Here is a 21,619-nt window from a genome sequence, read left to right as displayed (position 1 = left end):
GTTCTTTAGCTCATTTAACAGTCCTTCCTCTTACTTAGAATACTTTTATTTACATTTAGGTTATCATTTATAACTGGATGTGTTTGAAATTGGAGTTAATGATCTTTCAGTGTCATTAATACAAATCATCTTCTAGCATATTTGAATACTACTGTGCAAGTTACTGTGCGTGAACGTGGGCTGGTGTCATTTAATTAGTCCTTAACAATGCTGCACAGTTTTGGTTTGATACTATGGATGCTGAGACTCGAACATAACGATTCCAACTCGCAACTTCACTTGTAATTAATCAATCTATAGATCTAAACAATAGATATATCTACTTATTAATCTACCTCTAACTAGAATCTACATTATCTTTTAACATACATGAACTATTTCATAAGGCAAATTTATTTATTTATGTAAGATTAAGCTGGGGACCTTAAACGACATGTATTTAATAACAAACCACCATCTATGCCACATTGCTCATCTCCCACTTTAAGCTCAAACAACTAAACTTATAACAATCATTTTAGAACAATCAATATTGAAAGTAACAAACTTGAAAACAACAAAAGAAACTGAACTCTTTCAAACTGATCAACATCGTCACTTACTACCAACGTAGCAATATTTGTTGCTGTGTTATTTCAGTTTCTCCAAGTGGATTTAGGTAGATTATCTTCCTTTCACTTAGGCATATTATCTGTTGATATTTACATAATCAATATGAAACAAATTCAGCTTAAATTTTGCCAAAGGCTCATAATAATGCAAACTGTCATATAACAACTGAAGTGCACATTCTGAATTAATTTCAACAGCTTTTATGAATTTTTTTGCAAATTTTAAATTTTCATGTGATTAATTTGACTTTTATACTTTAAAGAAACTAGAGATGCATACATAAGAAACAGAGCCCCCACTTCGATCCTTTGTCACATCAACAATTACAAAAATCAAAGTCATAAGGGTCATTGACATTCTAGCACAATTAGATGGGTGCTTACCACATTAAATGATTACAATATTAATTTGTAGCAAATATATTATATAAATATTGTAAATTATTTAATAGGTCATTTTTTGGCACTTAATTGGACTAAGAAGTGAATACAATAACCCGGATATTACATCATTGTTTGCCTCTATGATTGTACGCTTGCAAGTAATCATGTTTTTGTTGGAAATTGGGAAAATAAGATACTTTTTGGCATTGGGAACATGACCAAATACCAGCTATAAATATTGCCAAAAAACACCTGATAACGATGTAATATGTGCCAGTCAAAAGCAATAAAACAATCAAATTAAGAAGTGAACAAGAATCGCAATTTGACTAAACCAGGACTTTTATGATTGGCAGAAGAGATTCAGTTTCAACTGCTTTCTTTATATTTTTTGTAACACTGACCTTGATCCTTATGGCCTCAAGCACAATCCCATGAAAATCCTCCATTTGTATAGAGGATAATATGAAGTTATATAACTTCTTCATGTGATGGCCCTGAACAACTGTGTGAAGTATTAAGTTAATTGACGGCAACGGCATCGCTGTGGCAAGTAGTATAGCCCTCCTTTCTTCTTCAAATAGTAGAGTAGAAATAAATTAAAGCTATGCGCATGAATTCAGGAAAAAGAAGTTAATACAGATATTTTAAACATGGATAAACAAACACCATAATATTACCATTAATGTCCAGTGGTTGCCTCCTTGATTGACTGCACCAATACAGTACTCGTATCCACACAAAGTCTCCTTCAAAAAAAGAACACATGTAACAATAGCTTAATAAATCTACCCGGAATTCAATTCAATCAGACCTAATACAAAGAATGTATTTTGATACATTTTCACATCAAATAATTATAATATTATATGACTTCAAAGGTACATATTGCATCACATTGTCACTGATAAAGCCAAAAGTATCTCTAGAAAATATTTTTAACTTAAAAATTCTTAGAATTTACTGTATCATACTATTAAATCTATATCTTTAAACCCAGTCCTTGAATTCCGGATTACAAGTATTCAAAATAGTGCTTCCAATACAAATAAGATTAGTATTATATCCTTGGCAATACAAATAAGATATGTATTATATCTTCTTGGATTGGGACCAGTTATAACCATTAAATATGATGGCATTGGCTTTCCAAAGCAATGAAAAATCAACTTTTATACAATTCATCTTTGGAAATAACTCTTATTTTAAGACAAGTCTATGACTCTATTGACTTGATAGCAGTTTGGACCCACCTCATAAAAGGTCAATATTTCATGCATTTTGTCAAATTTATCGTAAATTAAATAGTAGTTTTCGTATTTAGTAAGTTGTTTATTTCCATAATCTATTAATTCACTTTTAAATAATTAAATTTTTCTATGCAACTTTGAAAACTAACCTTTCGTAGCAGAGAATGTATTTCCCGATTGTCCATAAAAATGGCTGTCATGACAACACTGGATATGTGGAACACATTTCTAGACTGAGTCAGCAGGTGCAGATAGGCGTCAAGAACCTGGAATACACACAAGGCAATGATGCAAAACAAAACAGCTGATTTTGCTTTAAAAAAAATCATTGACATGACCTTATATGATGAACCTATTTTATGGTTACACTGTTTTCTGCACACTGCCCTTTAACAGTTTATGCATTAATTTTGTAAAATATTCAATAAATTATTTTTCTTAGTTCATTATCAAATTGCTTGAAATATCTGTTATGCCATATTGACTGCAAAAGGGCTAATTCATAAAAATAACCATATAGATAGAAAAACGATGACCAAATGTACCTAAAAAAGCTCATGCTTATTATAATTCTCTTTAGAAATCTTTTAAAGAAGCACATCAGAGACAAGTTTTGTACTTTAAAAATAACGTCAAATGAGAAATGTCATTATTTTCTGGCCTTTCGACTTATTTCCAAAAATACCAATTGAAAGAAATTATAATTGAATTTCTTGATAAGGTGTTGTGAATTATTAATTCAAAAAGTTCAACAATGAACTATGGACCATCATGTTGGTATCTTATTGTACAGAAAGTATATACTACTTCATATTAATAATTACTTTACAAAATTATTCATGATGTGATACTTATAAATGCCATGTAGATTTACATTAGTCTGAAAATAATTAGTAAAATCACAAAGATAGGAAGTTGCATAATTAGTTTCAACTTGGTTATGTGTCACGTGATATGGCGCGTAGTGGACGTGTTTAAATCGGAGAGTGAAAAATTGGATTTACTTAGTAATATTTTAATAAATAAAGTCAGGATTTATTTGCAAAGTTGTGGATAAAGATACCTTTGCAACAACGGATTAAATATGAGATTATATAATCATGACCAAAAAGAGAAAGGATAGAAATAGCAGTGGTAACATTTCGGGCAATAACAAAAGCAAATTGACCAAACAGAGAGGCCCATCTGATGACTTAGATTCAAACATTTCTGTAAGTGAGATTCTGGGGAAAGCTAGCGCTGTGTTGTTTCCGAGTCTGGATGATTCTGTGAGTGAAGACAGTAACAGTGAAGTTTTCAGCAACACTCCTGTGGTGATTTCAGGTAGAGGCAAGATGGCGGAAGGGGGCCGCGAACCCACCAACAAAGACCTGATGGATTTTATGAAAAATATGGGAGAAAAATTGTCAGTAATGGAAAAGAAATTGAACAAAATTGAAACACTTGAACGCAAGGTTATGGACTTTGAAAAAGATATAAAAAAGATATGGGTAGCTCTTGAAGACCGAGTTAAGCGTACCGATGAGCGGGTAGGCAAGCTGGAGGACAAGGTGGATTCGGTCGACGTTGAGGTGGCGCAGATGGCGGACAGGATGGCCACCTTGGAAAAACAGCGGGAGGAACTTCGGGACGATGTTGCGTACTTGAAGTCGCAATCTATGAGGAACAATCTTATTTTTACTAATATCCCCGAAGATAATTCCACCGGCAACGAGTCCGCTGAGGTCACCGAAGACAAGCTCCGCCAACACCTTCAGGATACCCTCAAGCTCGCGAAGGAGACGGTCGAGTCCATTCGCTTTGAACGTGTTCACCGGTCTCCAGGTCAACCAGTGCCGGGCAGGATCCGCAACATCGTTGCAAAGTTCACGTTTTTTAAGGACCGGGAGGTAGTAAGGAGACAGTGGAAGCATTTGGCGGGGACGGGCCGTCAAATGTACGAGCAGTTTCCACCGGAAGTACTGGACAAACGCCGCAGGCTAGTGCCCAAAGTGAAGGACGCCAGGAAGGAGGGCAAACGTTCATGGATAGTGTACGACACCCTGTACGTAGACGGCAAGTCGGTGAGGAGCTAGGGGCACGACGGAGGTGAACTTTCGGTTCTTTCATGGAATGTTCATGGACTAAATAGGGACAAAAAAGAGAGTATAGACTTTGTAAATATTTTAGATAAATATGATATTTGTTTCCTTTATGAGTCATGGTGTGATTCCTCTAGTAATATTGATTTAAAAGGATATAAATCACATAATTTTTATCGTAAATTTCAACATAGGAACGCTAAGCGAAATAGTGGTGGAATAGTTTTATATTACAAAGAGCACTTAAGCGATGGAATTGAAATAATTAAAAATCATTTCGATACAATCATTTGGTTAAAACTTGATCACACCTTTTTTAATATCTTCGAAGACATTTATTTATGTGGAACCTATATTTGGGGCGAGGACTCGCCCATATACAATACTGTAAATGTTGATTTATTTGATATTTTAGAAAACGATCTGTTTTTATATGATAGTCTTGGATGTGTATTTGTATGTGGTGATTTGAACAGTAGGGTTGGAAGTAAAAAAGATTATGTTGTTCATGATAAATATAATTGTTACACTGATAGTCACGATTACGAATTTGATTGCACCCCTGACAGGGCCTCAATCGACAATTCACATAATAATCATGGGATAAAACTATTAGATATTTGTAAAGGGTCAAGTTTTCGCATTGTTAACGGTCGTATTGGTAATACCAATCAACATACATTTTTGTCACATCATGGCTGTTCTATGATTGACTATTTGTTGTCGAGTGAGCGTAATTTTTCACAGATCAAAGACTTTAAAATAGAATCTTTCAATGAATGGAGTGATCATGCACCGCTACATATTTCATTACTATGTAATAGTATTATACCAGGAACTACAAACTACTCTGAAATTAAATATAAGTGGAATGTCTCTTTTCGGGAGCAGTTCCGCTCCGGGATTATTGCTAATTTGCCTGCTTTTAACAATATAGTCAATAGTGCAGATTGCTCGAGCAAAGATTCCGTTAATAATATGTTATCTATGTTTACCAATACAATACGAAGTGTAGCCGATCCATTGTTTTCTAAAGAATGTTTTTATACTGATGAAGTTTATTTTGAAAATTATACAAGTAGTAATAAAGGTTGGTTTGACCATGACTGTATCGTTGCACGGAACCTATATTTAGAAGCAGTTAGAATTTTTAATATTGATAAATCAGATGCTAACAGATTAATTTTATGTGAACGGAAAACTCATTATAAGACAATTGTCCGTAAAAAGAAGAATACTGATTACAAAAAGAGAATGGGAGATATTGAAAACTTAAGAAAGAGGAGACCTAGAGAGTTTTGGAAACATTTTAAGTCTAAGTCTTCTAATAAATCAAACCAAATACCACTAAATGAATTTCGGGAATATTTTGAAACCCTCAGTAATAACACTTTTGGTGGTATTAATCACGAGGCAGATGATTTTAATAATAATAATAATTTTAATGAACCAAATAATTCCTTTCCTGAAATGGATGAACCGATATCACTGCAAGAAATTATAAATGCTGTTAAGTCATTGAAACGATGTAAAGCCTATGGCAGTGATACCATGTTGAATGAATATTTTATTGAAACTGTAGATATTTTATCTTCGCATTTATGTGATTTGTTTAACAATATATTGAATTCGGGTTATTATCCCGAACAATGGACTGAAGGTATTATAATCCCCATTCATAAAAAAGGTTCAGAAACTGATGTTAATAATTACAGGGGAATTACTTTGGTTAGCTGTTTATCAAAATTATTTACTACCGTTATAAATAAGCGTGTTGAAACTTTTTGTGAACAACATGATATTATTTCGGATGCCCAATTCGGATTTCGAAAGGGTCGCTCTACAATAGATGCTATATTTATACTGTTATCTCTGATACAGAATTATTTGTTTGAAAATAAAAGGCTATATATTATTTTTGTCGACATGATGAAATGTTTTGATACTATTTATAGAAATGCACTATGGCTGAAAATGTATAAATGTGGAATACAAGGGAAAATACTTAGAATTGTTCGGGACATGTATCAAAAAGTTAAATCATGTGTTAAATCATTATCATCATATTCTGATTATTTTAGTTATGCTGTAGGCTTACGGCAAGGGGAAGTTATGTCCCCTTTATTGTTTTCCCTATTCGTAGAAGATATTGAGTTATATTTGCAAATTGATATAAATTCAGGATTACATATAGATGATATTGTATTGATTTTATTATTATTTGCCGATGACATGGCCATTGTAGGAAAATCTCCTGATGAAATTCAAACGCATTTGGACAATTTAGCAAATTATTGCAACACTTGGGGATTAAAAGTGAATACCGATAAAACCAAAATTATGGTGTTTCGTAAAAGAGGCGGGTTATTACCTAATGAAAAATGGACATATAATGGCCATGATATTCACGTTGTTAACGACTTTAACTATTTAGGTGTGGTGTTTAATTATACTGGCAATTTTAATCTTAACCAGGAACACTTGATTGGCAAAGCCCTTAAGGCAATGAATGTTTTATTTTGTAAATGTCAAGAGTATGACTTAAAACCAAAAATATTGTGTCAGTTATTTGACGCATTTGTTGGTTCAATTTTAAATTATTCAGCGGAGGTTTGGGGGTACACCAAATCTAAGGAATTAGAAAGAATTCACCTTAAGTTTTGTAAAAGATTATTAAGAGTCAAAACCAATACTTGCAATGCGACTGTTTATGGAGAATTAGGTAGATACCCGCTATATATTCAACGAGTTGTACGTATGTTGTCATATTGGTTTAGGGTTGCTACCACTGATAATATTATTATTAAAACTGTTTATTTACAAGCAAAGTATGATTGTAATAAAGGTTGTCGTAATTGGGTGTATAACATTAGAAAGATGCTAAATGATTATGGTTTTAGCTACGTTTATGATAATATCAACAATATTAATGTTAATACATTTATGACGGTCTTCAGGTGTAGAATATACGATGCGTTTAAACAAGATTGGTATGGTACTCTAGAAAACAGCACAGTTTTAGATATGTATAGACATTTTAAAACTAGTCTTGAATATGAAAGTTATCTTGACATTCTGCCCAAAAGTTTACGATTTTTCTTTTGTAAACTGCGACTGTCTGTGCACCCACTTCGTATCCAAACCGGTAGATACGCCAGAAATAATATTGTACGCAATCAAAGATATTGTCTATGTTGTAATTCCAACGATATTGAAGATGAATTTCATTTTGTCTGTGTGTGCCCGTCTTTTAATGATATGAGAAAGCTATATATTAAGAAATGCTATTATATAAGACCGTCTGTATTTAAATATTTACAATTGCTGCAATCAAATAATAGAACTGAGCTTATTAAACTATGTATGTTTGTTAAAGACTCTCTTAAAGTAAGATCCTCTTTAATAAATGTTAGAACTTAACATGGTAAAAATTGTTCATCCTCTGATTTAGATATATTTTAATATTACAATATTTAACCTATTTACTATAACTTTTTGTTATTTTTTTGTATATATACTCGTGTGTACTATATTGTTTGTTACTATGCATTCACGTTGACATTGATAATTATAAATATATGTGTTGTTGACGATGTACATTGTACAAGTCGAAATAAAATGTCTGTCTGTCTGTCTGTCTGTCTGTCTGTCTGTCTGTTATAATTGTCTGAGCTACTATCCCTTAAACATTAATACTAATTGACTTACAAAATACAGTTAACAGATAAAATACTCTTCGCATAAATAACTAGGGACCCCAAACGCAATCCCACAAAAAGGTCTCCATAAACTCTTCCTATAGACCAAGTTTAGTCAAGATATGTCAACCCTAACTAAAGTTATTCAGTTTCAACTGTTTTTCTATTTTTAGTAACAGTGACCTTGACCTTGACCCTAGGGACCCCAAACGCAATCCCATGAAAGGTACCCATAAACTCGTTTTATAGACCAAGTTTGGTCAAAATATGTCAACCTTTACTAAAGTTATTCAGTTTCATAGGTAAGTTTGACGCTGCCCGGCCGCCCAAACAACAACGTTTGTAATTCTAATAACCAGGTTTCACTATGTGAAAACCTGGTTAATAAACAAGAGCTGTCACAGTATGTGACGAATGCCCCGAATGTGACATGGACATATGAACAAGGTCAGTACATGAACAGTTAAAGGTCAAACAAATACATATGGCAAGTTATTTTAAATTGCCTCTGAACATACCACCACTACCTGACAACATACATTCTTATGTCCTTATATTCAGCATTCCGTTGTGAATAAACACTAAGTGTATCTTTCACCTTAGAGGTAGGTCTTGCACGTGACATGTTTTGTGGTATGTCGAACACATGTGGCAGGTTGTTTTAAAATCTGTCCATACAAGAGAAGGTAACAGCCCAGACACGACAACCTATACTCTATGTCCTTATTTATGCAGCATTCCATGATCTTAGTGTGACCTTGACCTTAGAGGTAGGGACACGGGTCTTGCATGCCACCCTGTCCATACAAGGGAAGTTACAGTCCTGAAAGGAGTTATTAAGCTGGACACACGGACAGACAAACGCACAGTGTAAGTTTAATACACCCACCTTCGGGGGCATAAAAATATCTTATGCAGTTTCCATTTTTTTTTCATGATTTACAAGCTTGAAAGATTGTTTTGAAGTGTGAAAGCAAACTCACTGCATGGTCAAATGAATGCTATGCCATATAAGCTTTATGAAACATATTAAAGTATCAGTAAACAGTAATCAGTAAACCTACTTCATCGGAGAGGGTTGTCTGGAGGAATTTGACAGATTCTACAGTCAGAACATATGGGCCAACTTTGCCAATGTTGTACTGCTGACAAGAACTGTTCTCCCAGATGGAATCAACATCAGAAATTAAAAAACTAAGCTACAGATATGTTTTTTGGCGTTATTTCAATAAATCAATGGCCATAAAATCATTCAATCTGTAATGAATTTATCTGAAATGTCTGAGGAAAAACACAAACAATGCTCAAGAAGATTATCCAAAGTCGGCCAACAACCCACATCCACAATCGCTGGTCCAGAAAGTTCTGTCAGTCAGCTTGGCAATGACATTGACAAAGAAAATCGTCAAGGAATTCTTTACTTACACCACCCACACCTCCCACAAATGCTGGAAAATGTGCAGCCTCCTTCTTCAACGACCGTTAATTCCATTTCTGTCGTTTATGACAACATCTCGCTTAACACACACATGAATTCTCTGTTCGCCGGAGCAGTTTTAAACATCCAGTACTTTAATATCAACATTTATAGTTCCATTTTATTCCACGAGGCGATTGTTTACACACTCTTTACAGCCGTGACCAGTGACTTGCGAAATAATTGTAAAGAGATTAGATAAACTTGTTTATTGTTTGTTGCATGTTTTATGTTTACGTGTTCTCTTTTAAATTGATAAAACAAAAAAATGCCTATGATTTCACTATATCAAATCCATCCATGTTGTTCTAAGTTTATAAACAGTGATAAGAACTATTTTGTTTGGGCATATTTAAACACTGCATGTATATTCTGGCTATGTCTGGCTATGTCAATGGGGAAAAACAGGTACCGGTTAAAGGTGATTTATCGTGTTTAATAAACAAAGTAACAGGATAAATAGAATAGTAGGTTAGTGCCGTGGATGGAGATTAACTTTCTCCATCCACGGCACTAACCTAGTATTCTCTATATATGTTGTGAACAGCAATTTTATCAATGCAAATGTGGGCATATCAGCGGCTTTTCATAATTTTCCTCCCTGCATTCCCCAGCATTATTGCATATTCAACTCCTACTAAAGTAAATGATGTTCAAAAACAGTGGCTGATCTATAGTCTAGTGGTAACTCATTTGACTGTCAATCAAGGGGTGGCAAGTTGGATTCCACACCACCCACTAAAAACATACTAATTGTCTCCTGGGAGGGACCTAAATGCGGGACCCATGTGACATGGCTATACACTGGTTCGCATTTAAGAACCAGGGTAGCTTAGGGGTTAACTTTGTCTGTTCACATTGCTCCAACAAAGGCTTTAAGACAACAAACAGAGGTATGACTATGGTCAAACACGAGAGTTCAGCCATCTGTCTCTTCGACAGTAAACCACCACTGACAGTGTAATTTCATTACCACTTTAATTTAGTTCTGGCTTCCATAACTTTAATGTTGATATTTATTTTTTTGATGTTTACAACACATTAAAGTTATGGCGTAACCCCCATAGTAAAGTCAACCAGAATCAATTGAGTGTGATGATGCAATGCAATCACATGACCATGATGACGTCGATGGATTCTATTTATAGAATCAGATTCACATTGTTCATTTTGTTGAATCCAATTGCAGTAAGGCTGTAAATACCCTTTGATAAGTAAAAACAATTTATTTATTCCAAATTTGTTATTAGTTATTTATTAATTATTCGAAATAGAAAAAATAACAGCAAAATAAACACTAGGTCACATGGGTATTTTCTGAAAATCTTGGTGTCACGTGATTAAATTTGAACACAATTATGACCTAGATAAGGAATGCTTGTAATAGGATTTATTAAAATGCTAAATCATCTATCTTAAAAGCCTTTTTTGGTTTTGAAAATGAGTTTGTGAACTACATTTTACTTCATTAACCTAAGGATAGAGCTATTTTGTCTGTACAATGCATACAAGTGAAATAACAGCGTGACATAAAAATGTCACGAATTCTGGTAGGGTTTGGATACGGCGTTCTCTTCAGCGAACACATCCAAAAAGGTAATATATAACGTATTTAAATATATGCCCGTCGTGCAATCGAAAAGTATTAGGAATACTGGAACCAAATCAAAATGGCGGTGTAAGTAGTAAACAATCAGGAGAGCCGATGTAAAAAACGTTTTTGTTTTCCTTTGTATAAAATGTTGGTATATTGGTGTTATTCACTCCATTTCCGACGAATATACATAATCGAAATCTTATTTCTTTATTTACCAAAATGACAAACTTAGTTGAATAATTATACTTCAGAAGTCGGTACCGTCTTTTTTGGGACAAAATTTGCATGTCACCTTGATACGTTTTTTGGATAAAATGTGTTATTTTTAACTATTCATTGCATGGCACATAGCATTTTTTAGATTTATTATACTTTTTTCTTTGATTATATATGACTATTCTTGACATTTTTAATATTTTTGACATATGTGCTCTCACTTTTTTCGAATAGTTTGAGGTTTCAAAAATATGATAACTGCATAAAAATTATGTGCAAATTGTTATGGATACTTGTTTGATGTTTTTGCACATTTTCTAGGATTTTCTAATTTTATCTGTAGTTATTTGTATTATTATTGTAAACTTATAATCAAATTCCATGTACAGGACATTTTAAAACTAGAAAAGGTTCAGCGTCAGGCAGCCCGTTTTATAACTGGGAACTACAAGTCCAGAGAAGAAGGATGTGTATCAAACATGCTTGAATCTTTGAAACTTCATACTCTACAAGATCGACGAATGGGTAGCAGGCTGATCTTCTTCTATAAGGTGGCCGAGGGTTTGGTGCCAGCACTACCACCTACAGAGTTCCTACAGCCAGCTAGGCAAAGGAGGCAAACTAAAGCAACTAAATTTCAAGACTGTATTACAACAAACATTATTGACAAACAAGTGATCAATCATGAATGAGGATTCTTAATTCAACAGTGCAAAACTGAGCAGTTAAAACATTCATTCTTTGTCAAAACGTGTCAGGATTGGAACCATCTGGATAATAGTATAGTCCACGCACAGACAGTGGAGAGCTTTATGGCTGCTCTCCATTTTGATTAAACGCCTCCCCCCCCGGTGCGCTATGCCGTAACAGGCCCTGCACCGTACCTAAGCAGAAGCAGAAACATAGCATGTGATAACTGGTGATATTGGTAATAATGTGGATTTTTTAATGTTAGACCACAGGGAGCAGAAACAAATTATTTGTATATATTCTAGCCTAAAGGAATATAGATATATACATAAAGGACAGAATAAAAATAATTTGTTTCTGCCCCCTGTGTGTTGGACAAAATTTGTATGAAGAAAAGTAACAACTTACATGTATCAGTGTGGACTATGCAGTCTATGCTCATTTTTACAAGTATCTTGAAATTCTCCTATTTTATTGAATATTAACCATTATTTTATGAATGAAGATTTCAGTATTGATATTTGTAAAATCTTAAATTAATTTTGCTCTTTTTATCAATAAGGGGATTTTTTTGGATTGAACCCTATTCTTATTGATGGGTTTTTAATCCCCCGCCATAGAGTGGGGAGGGGTTTATAGGAATGCACTTCGTTCGTCTGTCAGTCTGTCCATCTGTCTGTCTGTCTGTAACATTTTGTGTTCACACTATAACTTACTTATGCATTGATGGATTACCATATTACTTTTTACAAATGTTTTCCTCATTGAGACGATGTGCAGTGACCTTGACCCGGTTCCATACCTCAAAGGTCAAGGTCACACAAGAGTTCACATGCTCGTGTCTGCACCATAACTTACTTATACATTGATGGATTACCATATATCCTTTTTTTAGCCAAAATAAACTTGACATTGAAATTACCTACAAAGTTGGTTAATAAAATGACTGTATGCCCTCGTTACTGTACTATTATAAATGATTTTTGTACTTATTCTGGTAAGAAATTATATATTTACGACATAATGCTCCATGCTGCTCTTTACTCAGCCACTGTAGTTTTAAAAAAAACACTTCTTACCATGTAGAAAGAGTTCTGGGTTCAAATCCCAGCGGTGGCCAACTAGAAAAGCATTCAGGGGCTTTTAAATTCTTGTCATTTTTTTACAAACCAGAAAAGTATCAAACCTTTCTTTGCGAAAATTGGAACATTCTTGTCAATATTATATAGCCCATTGTAATTCTATTTTTACAATAAATATATTGTTTCGACTGACTGGTCTTGAGTTTGAATTACATGCGAATCAAAATTATATTGATATACTGGTAATTTATTTTATCTTATGAAATTTCATAAACACATTATCTATTATCATATTGATCATATATATATATATATATATAAGTGATGTTCCGATGATCGATTATAATCAAAAATCGATTGGTTGGGCCTGAAATCGGCGACAATCGATTGTTTTTGGTTATAATCGATCATCGAACAAAAAATTGAAAAAAAATATTAATAAGTGTTCAGATGTTATCTTTAACAAAATTGATGATGAAAGCCACAATGAGCAAGAAAAATATTAACAACACTTAGTAACTTCATAACTTCAATCATAGACATAATGTATATGCATATGATGATTAAGAGTTTAATACTGTGTCTGAATAAAACTTCACTTTAGGTTCTATCTAGTATTTAAAAAAAATGATTGTACTATCGATAATCGGTTACATGAGTGGAACCGATTATCGATAGTAAAATTAGAACCGATTCCCAACACTAATATATGTATCAGTAAATATTATAAACATTGAGGTTTGTTTAAAGTTTCATTCCAATTTAAGAATGTCTTAAATTTTATCAGTGCTAAAAATGGCTAATGTGCCAGCAGTTGAAATTAACACAAGCCCGTAAGCCCTGCAGTGGTAAGATGTCTTCCAGGCTTGCTTAAATTCTGTAATTTATATAGCAGGACTTGTTAGAAAATTTCATGCCAAGCAATTAACATTAAGATACATTTACAATTATGCCTAGAAATAGTATAAAGCCAGCTGTAAGTGAATTTATATGAAGATTTTTTGAATTTCAACCTGTTTATAAAATTGTATATATTATTTTGTGGCATACTGTGTGTACGATACAGTTAAGGCCCCTTTAAATACCAAATTACGGACATAACAGACTATGGAAATTACTGACCAGACACAACGGACCATATTTAGGGACATTACTGACCATCTTGAGAAACTTACAAACCATGATTTATAATGTTATTAACATTATTTTTTTTAATTTATACTCCAACTGATGTTTAAAACTGGGAATTTCTGTTGCATAAATCAGTGTTAATTAGTTGTAATTGTGGCCCGTAATTACAATTGGTATATAATAAAAGAAACAAACATTATACTGACAGCCTTTAATTAGCAATCATGAAAGTGTGAAAACCCAGTGTGATGGTGTTCTGTCACTGAACCTTTCAATTAAAACAGATGAAACGGAAAACAAACAAATATGACAATCCAAAGTTTATTTCAGAAAGCAATCTATCACCTATAAGAACATATAAATATTCACATTCGCAAGTATACATAAGTTGTATGTAAAATTATAAATCATTGTCTATAATTGACCTCAAATATTGCATTTGATAAATTTTGTTCTAAAACAGTGAGTGATGTCATGGACCTATAAACCATATACATGTATACATATGGTTTATAGGTCCGTGGTGATGTATAGTTCATGGTTCATAATGTCCCGAAATATGGTACATTATAAAGTAAAAACAAACTATGAGTTAAATTATATATCATTGTCTGCAAATATAGTATGTTATAAAGTTAAAACAAACTGTTAGAAAAATTATATATCATGGTCCATAATGTCCCTATGGTCTGTAATGTCCGTGACCCTATATACCTGTATACATGTTTTAAATATTCTTTACCTTAGCTTAATGCTTGAACCAAAATCTGAAACTGAGACCATGTGACTTTTGGGCGCTAAACGAATGAAAATATTTTGCTTTATTTTAATGAATACCAGTACTGTATATGAGATAAATTTACTTATTAAATAATTGCTTATTGGTTATAATCTTACCTTACAGACATCTATCCACTCATTTTGTTTGATTATCAGTGCAGTTGTAACGCCATAAATATAGTTGGAATATAATCCAGCTAATAGACATGGGTTGATAGAATTGACTACATCTGTGCTACATCTGCACAGATGTATTATTGTGACACTTTTAAATGATTCCAAAGCATCTCCATAAACTTGATATGCGGTCCTTCAGGTGTGAGTTCAGCCAAATTCCGCCTTCCGGCCCCAATTTCTCGAAAATTCATAAGTCTCTTACAACAGGATCAAGCTATATTATTTTTGTTTTATTAAAATTTGTTTTCATGTTTACGTTAATCACTTAATGAGAGTTTTTAGACTTCAATAAAGAAATCAGTTGCGAGCCACGACGACCACTCAGTTGGGCTAATGAATTCATTTCAAGGACCTTGACTGAGATAAATGAATCAAGGCGGTTATCTTGTTAAATAAATCAGTCAACAAGAGATATTTCTCGAAAATCCTGTCGTCTCATTCATTACTTTGGTGCTAGTGCCGCCATTTTGTTGACATTGACAACTGACGAGCACCTGCTGATCCGGATTGGCGCATACCTGTCGTTAGATTTTTGTTTGGGGGTATCAATCGGAACTCCTCGGCTAGTATCAAGATATGGCCTCGCAATCGGAACTCCTCGGCTAGTATCAAGATATGGCCTCGGATATAATACGGGTCGTAAGAAAATAGTCCATCATGGCCGACCAAGATGTTCAAACAACCAAGAGATATGTTAGTCCAAAGACAGAATGAGGAGCGAACCTTTACCACTTATTTGTGTGTAAGTGTTATTTTTATACTTATTGTATTTTAATAAAATATATAAATAGTTTTAAAAGAGCCCTAATGAGAAACTAATTGGAAATGTCATTAATTTTTAGTGGGTGGGGTAAAGTCTTCTTTCATTTGACAGATTCTAATATAGTAAATAACAATTTTGAAGCTCCAGTGATCAGTGGCAAAAATTAAGAAAACAAATACTCTATTTGTAATAACAAATAAGTCTGAATCTGACTTTACTTAGATCGATAATAGGTTAGACTTTTTTTCTCAGTGTATTTATCTCATACATTTCATATCATTAACTTTAATTTTTTATAATTTTAAATTTACATTCTTTTAACCAAGGATGTATGGTTTATATGTCCGTGAGTGTTGGTATCGAACAATTTAATGTAATGGCACAATTGAATGCCTCCGCCCTGTTCACTAATATAGTTCTCTAAATAAATTAGATCTTCATTCTTTTGGTTTAACAAAATGAGTTTGAACGCATAAACCAGCACACATTTCTTTCAAGACTAAATTTTATGATATCCACCAGTGGTGGTGATGCAGAAACATTGAAAAATGCTGACATTTTTACTGTGCCAATGAAATGCAGACATTTAAATTTTAATCTTATTGTCATTTTCAGAAAAGAGTATGGTACCAGGGGTGCAGCTGACTCTGATTCCCGGCTTCTTCTAATGAAAAAAGGCAGATGAGGTAATGGTTGTACTATTTTCGAAATTCGGACAATAATTTAACAGTCAAGTATCCTATGGGTTTAAGCCCAAAAGTACCTGCATGTTTGTACAACTAACCAACAAGGATTGACAGTATTAAAATATCAACATTGTAGATGAATTTAAACATGAATTTCATTTCATATTTTTTAATTTACCAGTAGTCCAGAGCTAAAAGCTGCTCTCTCACAGATTGACAGTTCTTCTTGGTCGTTCTTCAAAAGCCCAAAGGAGTAATTAAATTAAATTTACACATATAATTAATTATATGGCTTAAAGCAATAGCAAAAAAATATTTTCCAAACAATTGAAATCTGTTCTATTATGTGTGCCCTTATATGACTAGTTGGAGGAATTTTTACCAAATTTTCAAACTTGTATATGAAAGACTGTCATCTGATATTATGTCAGCAGTCTAATATCACTGGTTTCCATACATTTGCACAATAATTGCCAATTGGCTCGTTTAAAGATAAAAATAAAAAAAGGTGTCAGAACAGTAAGGATGCAGCTTTAAATTGGTGTTGCACTTAATGTTTTGTGAATACTTTTCTGTTGTTGTACAGGCTTTTAAAATAATTGATCTGAAAATATAATTCCTATTATTGTTGTATTTTCTGTTTTCTATTTCAGGCACTGGAATCCGAATGTAATCAAAAATGCCATTGTATGAGGATTGACCTGCAATGCATGGAAATCATCTAACACAACTGCAACGCCTACCTTGGAAAAATGAGTGCAAGATGGAAACAAAGCGTTCAGTGGAACATCTTGTCATCTCAAATATTTGATGACTTACATACTGATGTGAAGTTGAAGATAAAAGTCATCTGTTGGTCCGTGATTATTAAATAAATCCGAACATATATTTTAAAAGGGTAATATGGTAAAGGATTTATCTACGCTTAAAGTGGTTTTCCTATATTATGGAGGGAAGATAACTACAAAAACAGAAACAGATGGCATCGGCAGACCAAATAAAGGAGAACTATTTTGTTCAGTTCAATTTTTAAGACTTCAGAAAATCCGTTAATAGGGCACATCCTTGCAAATGCCATATTGTAAACTGGGCTCTTTAAAATGTGAAAAGGTGAAAGTGGTCTAGAGGATAAGCCTCAAATTCAAGGTTGTGAGTTCAAGACCTCCAAGATACTTTCTCTTGACCTCAGGAAAGGATGTCCATACTTGTTTCTACTTAGGCAACAGACTTAAGAGTGATTTTGTAAGCTTCCAGCTTGCATAGCAATCTGATAAGGCATAAAATAAGATACTAGCTGACTTGCAAACAGTTTTTCCATTTGTGTTGATTTATTTTTCAGTCTGTTGGAATGTTTATTAGAAGTGATGCGCTTTGCTTACTGCAACCAATATTTATTTTCTTTATTCAGTTAAATTTAACGAACACATAACATGACTTGTGATTTTACAGATGCATGTTTATTTCGTTGATTGTATGAGTTTATTTTCTCAAATGATGTAATAAAAGTTATTTTGAATGACTGTCCTTTTTTGTTTGAAGAAAATGTGTTGAGGTTTTAGCATAGCATAGTGTCATCATCATCATCATCATTGTTGTGTACAAATAAAACAATGTAATAAAAATCAAACTGTCAAGGCAAGTACTCAAAGAGGCAGAAGGATATTGCTAAAGAGACGGGTTATACATTTAGACAAATAAAATGCAAAGAAAGATCTATAATTCTCCTCTCATTGTGTGTTTATGGTTAAAGTGGAGACATACAGTATTTTTTAAAATGAAGAGTTAAATTTGTATGGCAACTTAAAGCCATATATGGGGATTAAACGCCAGAAATATTGTGAAGTCTCCCAAAAGACTCAATGCACTTAAAAGGACTTGGCACAGAAATGAAAGTAAAAATGGGAGCAAAACCTAATTTATCATTAATTTTACATTGGATTGCATACATATGGCTCTGTTATTACTTGACTAATATTAAAAATAAAATTAACAGACGTGTTTATCCAAACTGTAATTATTCTTGTTTGCATTTTATGGAGTTGGACATATTAAAAAGAGTCATTTGGTGAAGAGTGATCTAAAGGCTAATTATTCAAAATAGATTAAGTATTATTGAAAAAAGTCTGGTATACATTGCTGAAAAGCTTAGTAACCTGGCTTAATATTTGTTTAAGGCTTTTACTTACAAAAAAAAAAAAATCAGTTGAGTATCTTAACAGTTACTCTTTTGGTGTTGTTGTTTTTAATAAAAAATGACAATTTACTCAAAGATATTGAGACTAATAATTATAGATTAAGACAAATATAATGTGTAAGGAAACTTCTAATGAGTGGGTTTTATCCACAGCTTAGGAGGTAAAGTGAAGCATGATCTGCCTTGAACAAATACAATTTTAAGACAAGTTCTGTCAACTTAATGCACCAGTCAATTGTAACTCCCCCACCCCAGGTCCGGGGGAATACTGGGGTTAACCCGGGGAAATGGGCCGTGTTTTTACCTATCAGGTGGCCCTGCAGTGCAGGGTGAATGCGGTGGTTTTATCTTCGCTTAATAACTGAAAAAATATAGAGGGGAATGGACCTTACCTAGAGTCCCTGGGGTGGGGGGGCATTTGGCAGGGACTTTGCCATTGGATTGTCCGCGCAGGGTGGGGATTTTAGCCGGGGTTGGCTGTACTGAAAGTCAAAGTCCCCACTATTCCCCAGACCGGGGGGGGGGAGGTCGTGGTTACAATTGTCTGGTGCATATCCACATGAAAGTTGTACTGGTACTCTAACAATTGAGCTTACTGCGTGGATAGTCACCGCCCCACCCCAACCCCACAGAACTGTTTACACAAAAAAAATCTGCAGCCGAAACCCAACAATGCTGAAGTAAAGGCATGCATAGATTTCAGCTGGTAAAGCTGACTGGGTGCCGAGCTCACACCCATCCTATCACAACCCACAAAACTCTGCACAAGGCAATCAATGATTTTACAGAATAGTAATGTTGTTTTAATGGCAAGGCATGGTGTGAAAAATAACACGGCAAAGTATGACTTAAAACTTACATTTCATAGGGTATTCCTATAACTGTTGAGAAAATGTTGACATTTAGTCCATGCATGCATTTAATCCGATGTAATGATTCATGCATGCCATGAACCGTATGATCATTTCAATGACTGTCAAGTACATTTTCTGTGTGCTCACGATTTTTATAGAGGAAATAGAGTTCTTCAACTATAAAGAAACATCTAAATATTCATAAAACGAACATTCTTTGAGGTTACAATTAATATTTTCTCTTAAACAAGCACATTTAATCTAACACAATCCATTTCCGTGTTGTTACAATGGGCCTTCTTTACGCGGATTGAAAACGGTGTTAATCGCCGGCAGCCGCATCGCACTTTCGTATATCCTTACTACTATTTACGAGGTCTATCTCGAAGCTTGCCGGAGATGGCCGAGTTGTTACGATTGTGGGGGTATGACTAAAATACGAAAATAGCTTTTTTGACTAAAATACGAAAATAAGGTTATTTTTGATGAAAATAAGTTATTTTCACGAAAATAACATTTTTGACAAAAATTAAGATAGTTTTGGGATAAAATATATATTTGTTTTTTTTGTTGTTTTTTTTGGGGGGGAATAAGTTTTGGTAAAACTCTGAAAATAGTGTAAGTTTTGGCGAAAATAACATTTCGGAAAAAAATGTAGTTAGTTTTTGGATAAAATAAAGTTATTTTCGCGGAAATAAGTTTTGGTAAAAATCTGAAAATAGGGTTAGTTTTGGCGAAAATAACATCTTTGACAAACATGTAGATAATTATGGCTAACATAAGGTATTTTCGCGAAAATAAGATTTTGGTAAAAATCTGGAAAGTTTTGGCGATAATAACATTTTTTTGAAAATATATATGTACTTAGTTTGGGCTGAAATAAAGTTATTTTCGCGAAAATAAGATTTTGATAAAAATATTGTAAGTTTTGGCGAAAATACCATTTTTGACAAAAATGTAGTTAGTTTTTGGATAAAATAAAGTTATTTTCGCGGAAATAAGTTTTGGTAAAAATCTAAAAATAGGGTTAGTTTTGGCGAAAATAACATCTTTGACAAACATGTAGTTACTTTATGGCTAACATAAGGTATTATCGCGAAAATAAGATTTTGGTAAAAATCTGGAAAGTTTTGGCGATAATAACATTTTTTTGAAAATATATATGTACTTAGTTTGGGCTGAAATAAAGATATTTTCGCGAAAATAAGATTTTGATAAAAATATTGTAAGTTTTGGCGAAAATACCATTTTTGACAAAAATGTAGTTAGTTTTTGGATAAAATAAAGTTATTTTCGCGGAAAGAAGTTTTGTAAAAATCTAAAAATAGGGTTAGTTTTGGCGAAAATAACATCTTTGACAAACATGTAGTTACTTTATGGCTAACATAAGGTATTTTCGCGAAAATAAGATTTTGGTAAAAATCTGGAAAGTTTTGGCGATAGTAACATTTTTTGAAAATATATATGTACTTAGTTTGGGCTGAAATAAAGTTATTTTCGCGAAAATAAGATTTTGATAAAAATATTGTAAGTTTTGGCGAAAATACCATTTTTGACAAAAATGTAGTTAGTTTTTGGATAAAATAATTTTCTGGGGGGTTGATTGTTTGGGTAAAAATCTGAAAATAGGGTTAGTTTGGGCGAGAATAACATTTTGGACATGTCGGCATCCCCTTTAATATTTATGCAAAAAGCAACAGAAACAAGCTCAGTAGTAAAAGTTTAAACATAAACCCGGTTTAGTGGCACTGGGCAAACGCTAAAGACATAGAACACAAAATCACAAACAAGAAACATAGAACAGCCCAAAACTCTACAAACTCGGTATGTTTATCAAGAATAAAAAGCATCATTGTACTAAAACTGGGAACAATTAAAGAAAAACATAAGTGATTATTAAAAATAAAAGCGACTTGTATTTGCTAATCTCTCCTTCTAAATGATTTGA

The 21,619-nt window shown here is 33.3% G+C and overlaps 1 protein-coding gene and 2 long non-coding RNA genes across 3 annotated transcripts in view; 2 read left to right on the top strand and 1 right to left on the bottom strand.

Moving 5' to 3' along the window:
- Positions 1 to 3,579: 3,579 nt before the first annotated feature.
- On the top strand, positions 3,580 to 4,284 carry LOC128246113 (uncharacterized; the record flags this gene model as incomplete). Its single annotated transcript, XM_052964315.1, has 1 exon — positions 3,580 to 4,284. A coding segment is annotated over exon 1 (705 nt), but the record flags the coding sequence as incomplete, so codon positions are not given.
- A 1-nt stretch (position 4,285) lies between these two features.
- Positions 4,286 to 21,619, bottom strand: part of LOC128203571 (uncharacterized) — a 108,059-nt gene continuing 90,725 nt past the window's right edge. The window contains exons 2-3 of the long non-coding RNA XR_008255979.1: positions 15,115 to 15,619; positions 4,286 to 4,368 (exon numbers count right to left, since the gene is read on the bottom strand). This is a non-coding gene — a long non-coding RNA (uncharacterized LOC128203571). The remainder of the gene's footprint in view (positions 4,369 to 15,114; positions 15,620 to 21,619) is intronic.
- On the top strand, positions 15,835 to 18,140 carry LOC128203570 (uncharacterized). The gene is made up of 3 exons (XR_008255978.1): positions 15,835 to 15,916; positions 16,553 to 16,623; positions 17,277 to 18,140. It is a non-coding gene; the product is annotated as an uncharacterized LOC128203570 (long non-coding RNA).

This window comes from Mya arenaria, chromosome 9, assembly GCF_026914265.1.
Source record: "Mya arenaria isolate MELC-2E11 chromosome 9, ASM2691426v1".
In the NCBI taxonomy this organism is placed as follows: domain Eukaryota; kingdom Metazoa; phylum Mollusca; class Bivalvia; order Myida; family Myidae; genus Mya; species Mya arenaria.
This window is presented reverse-complemented; position numbering and strand designations above follow the sequence as displayed.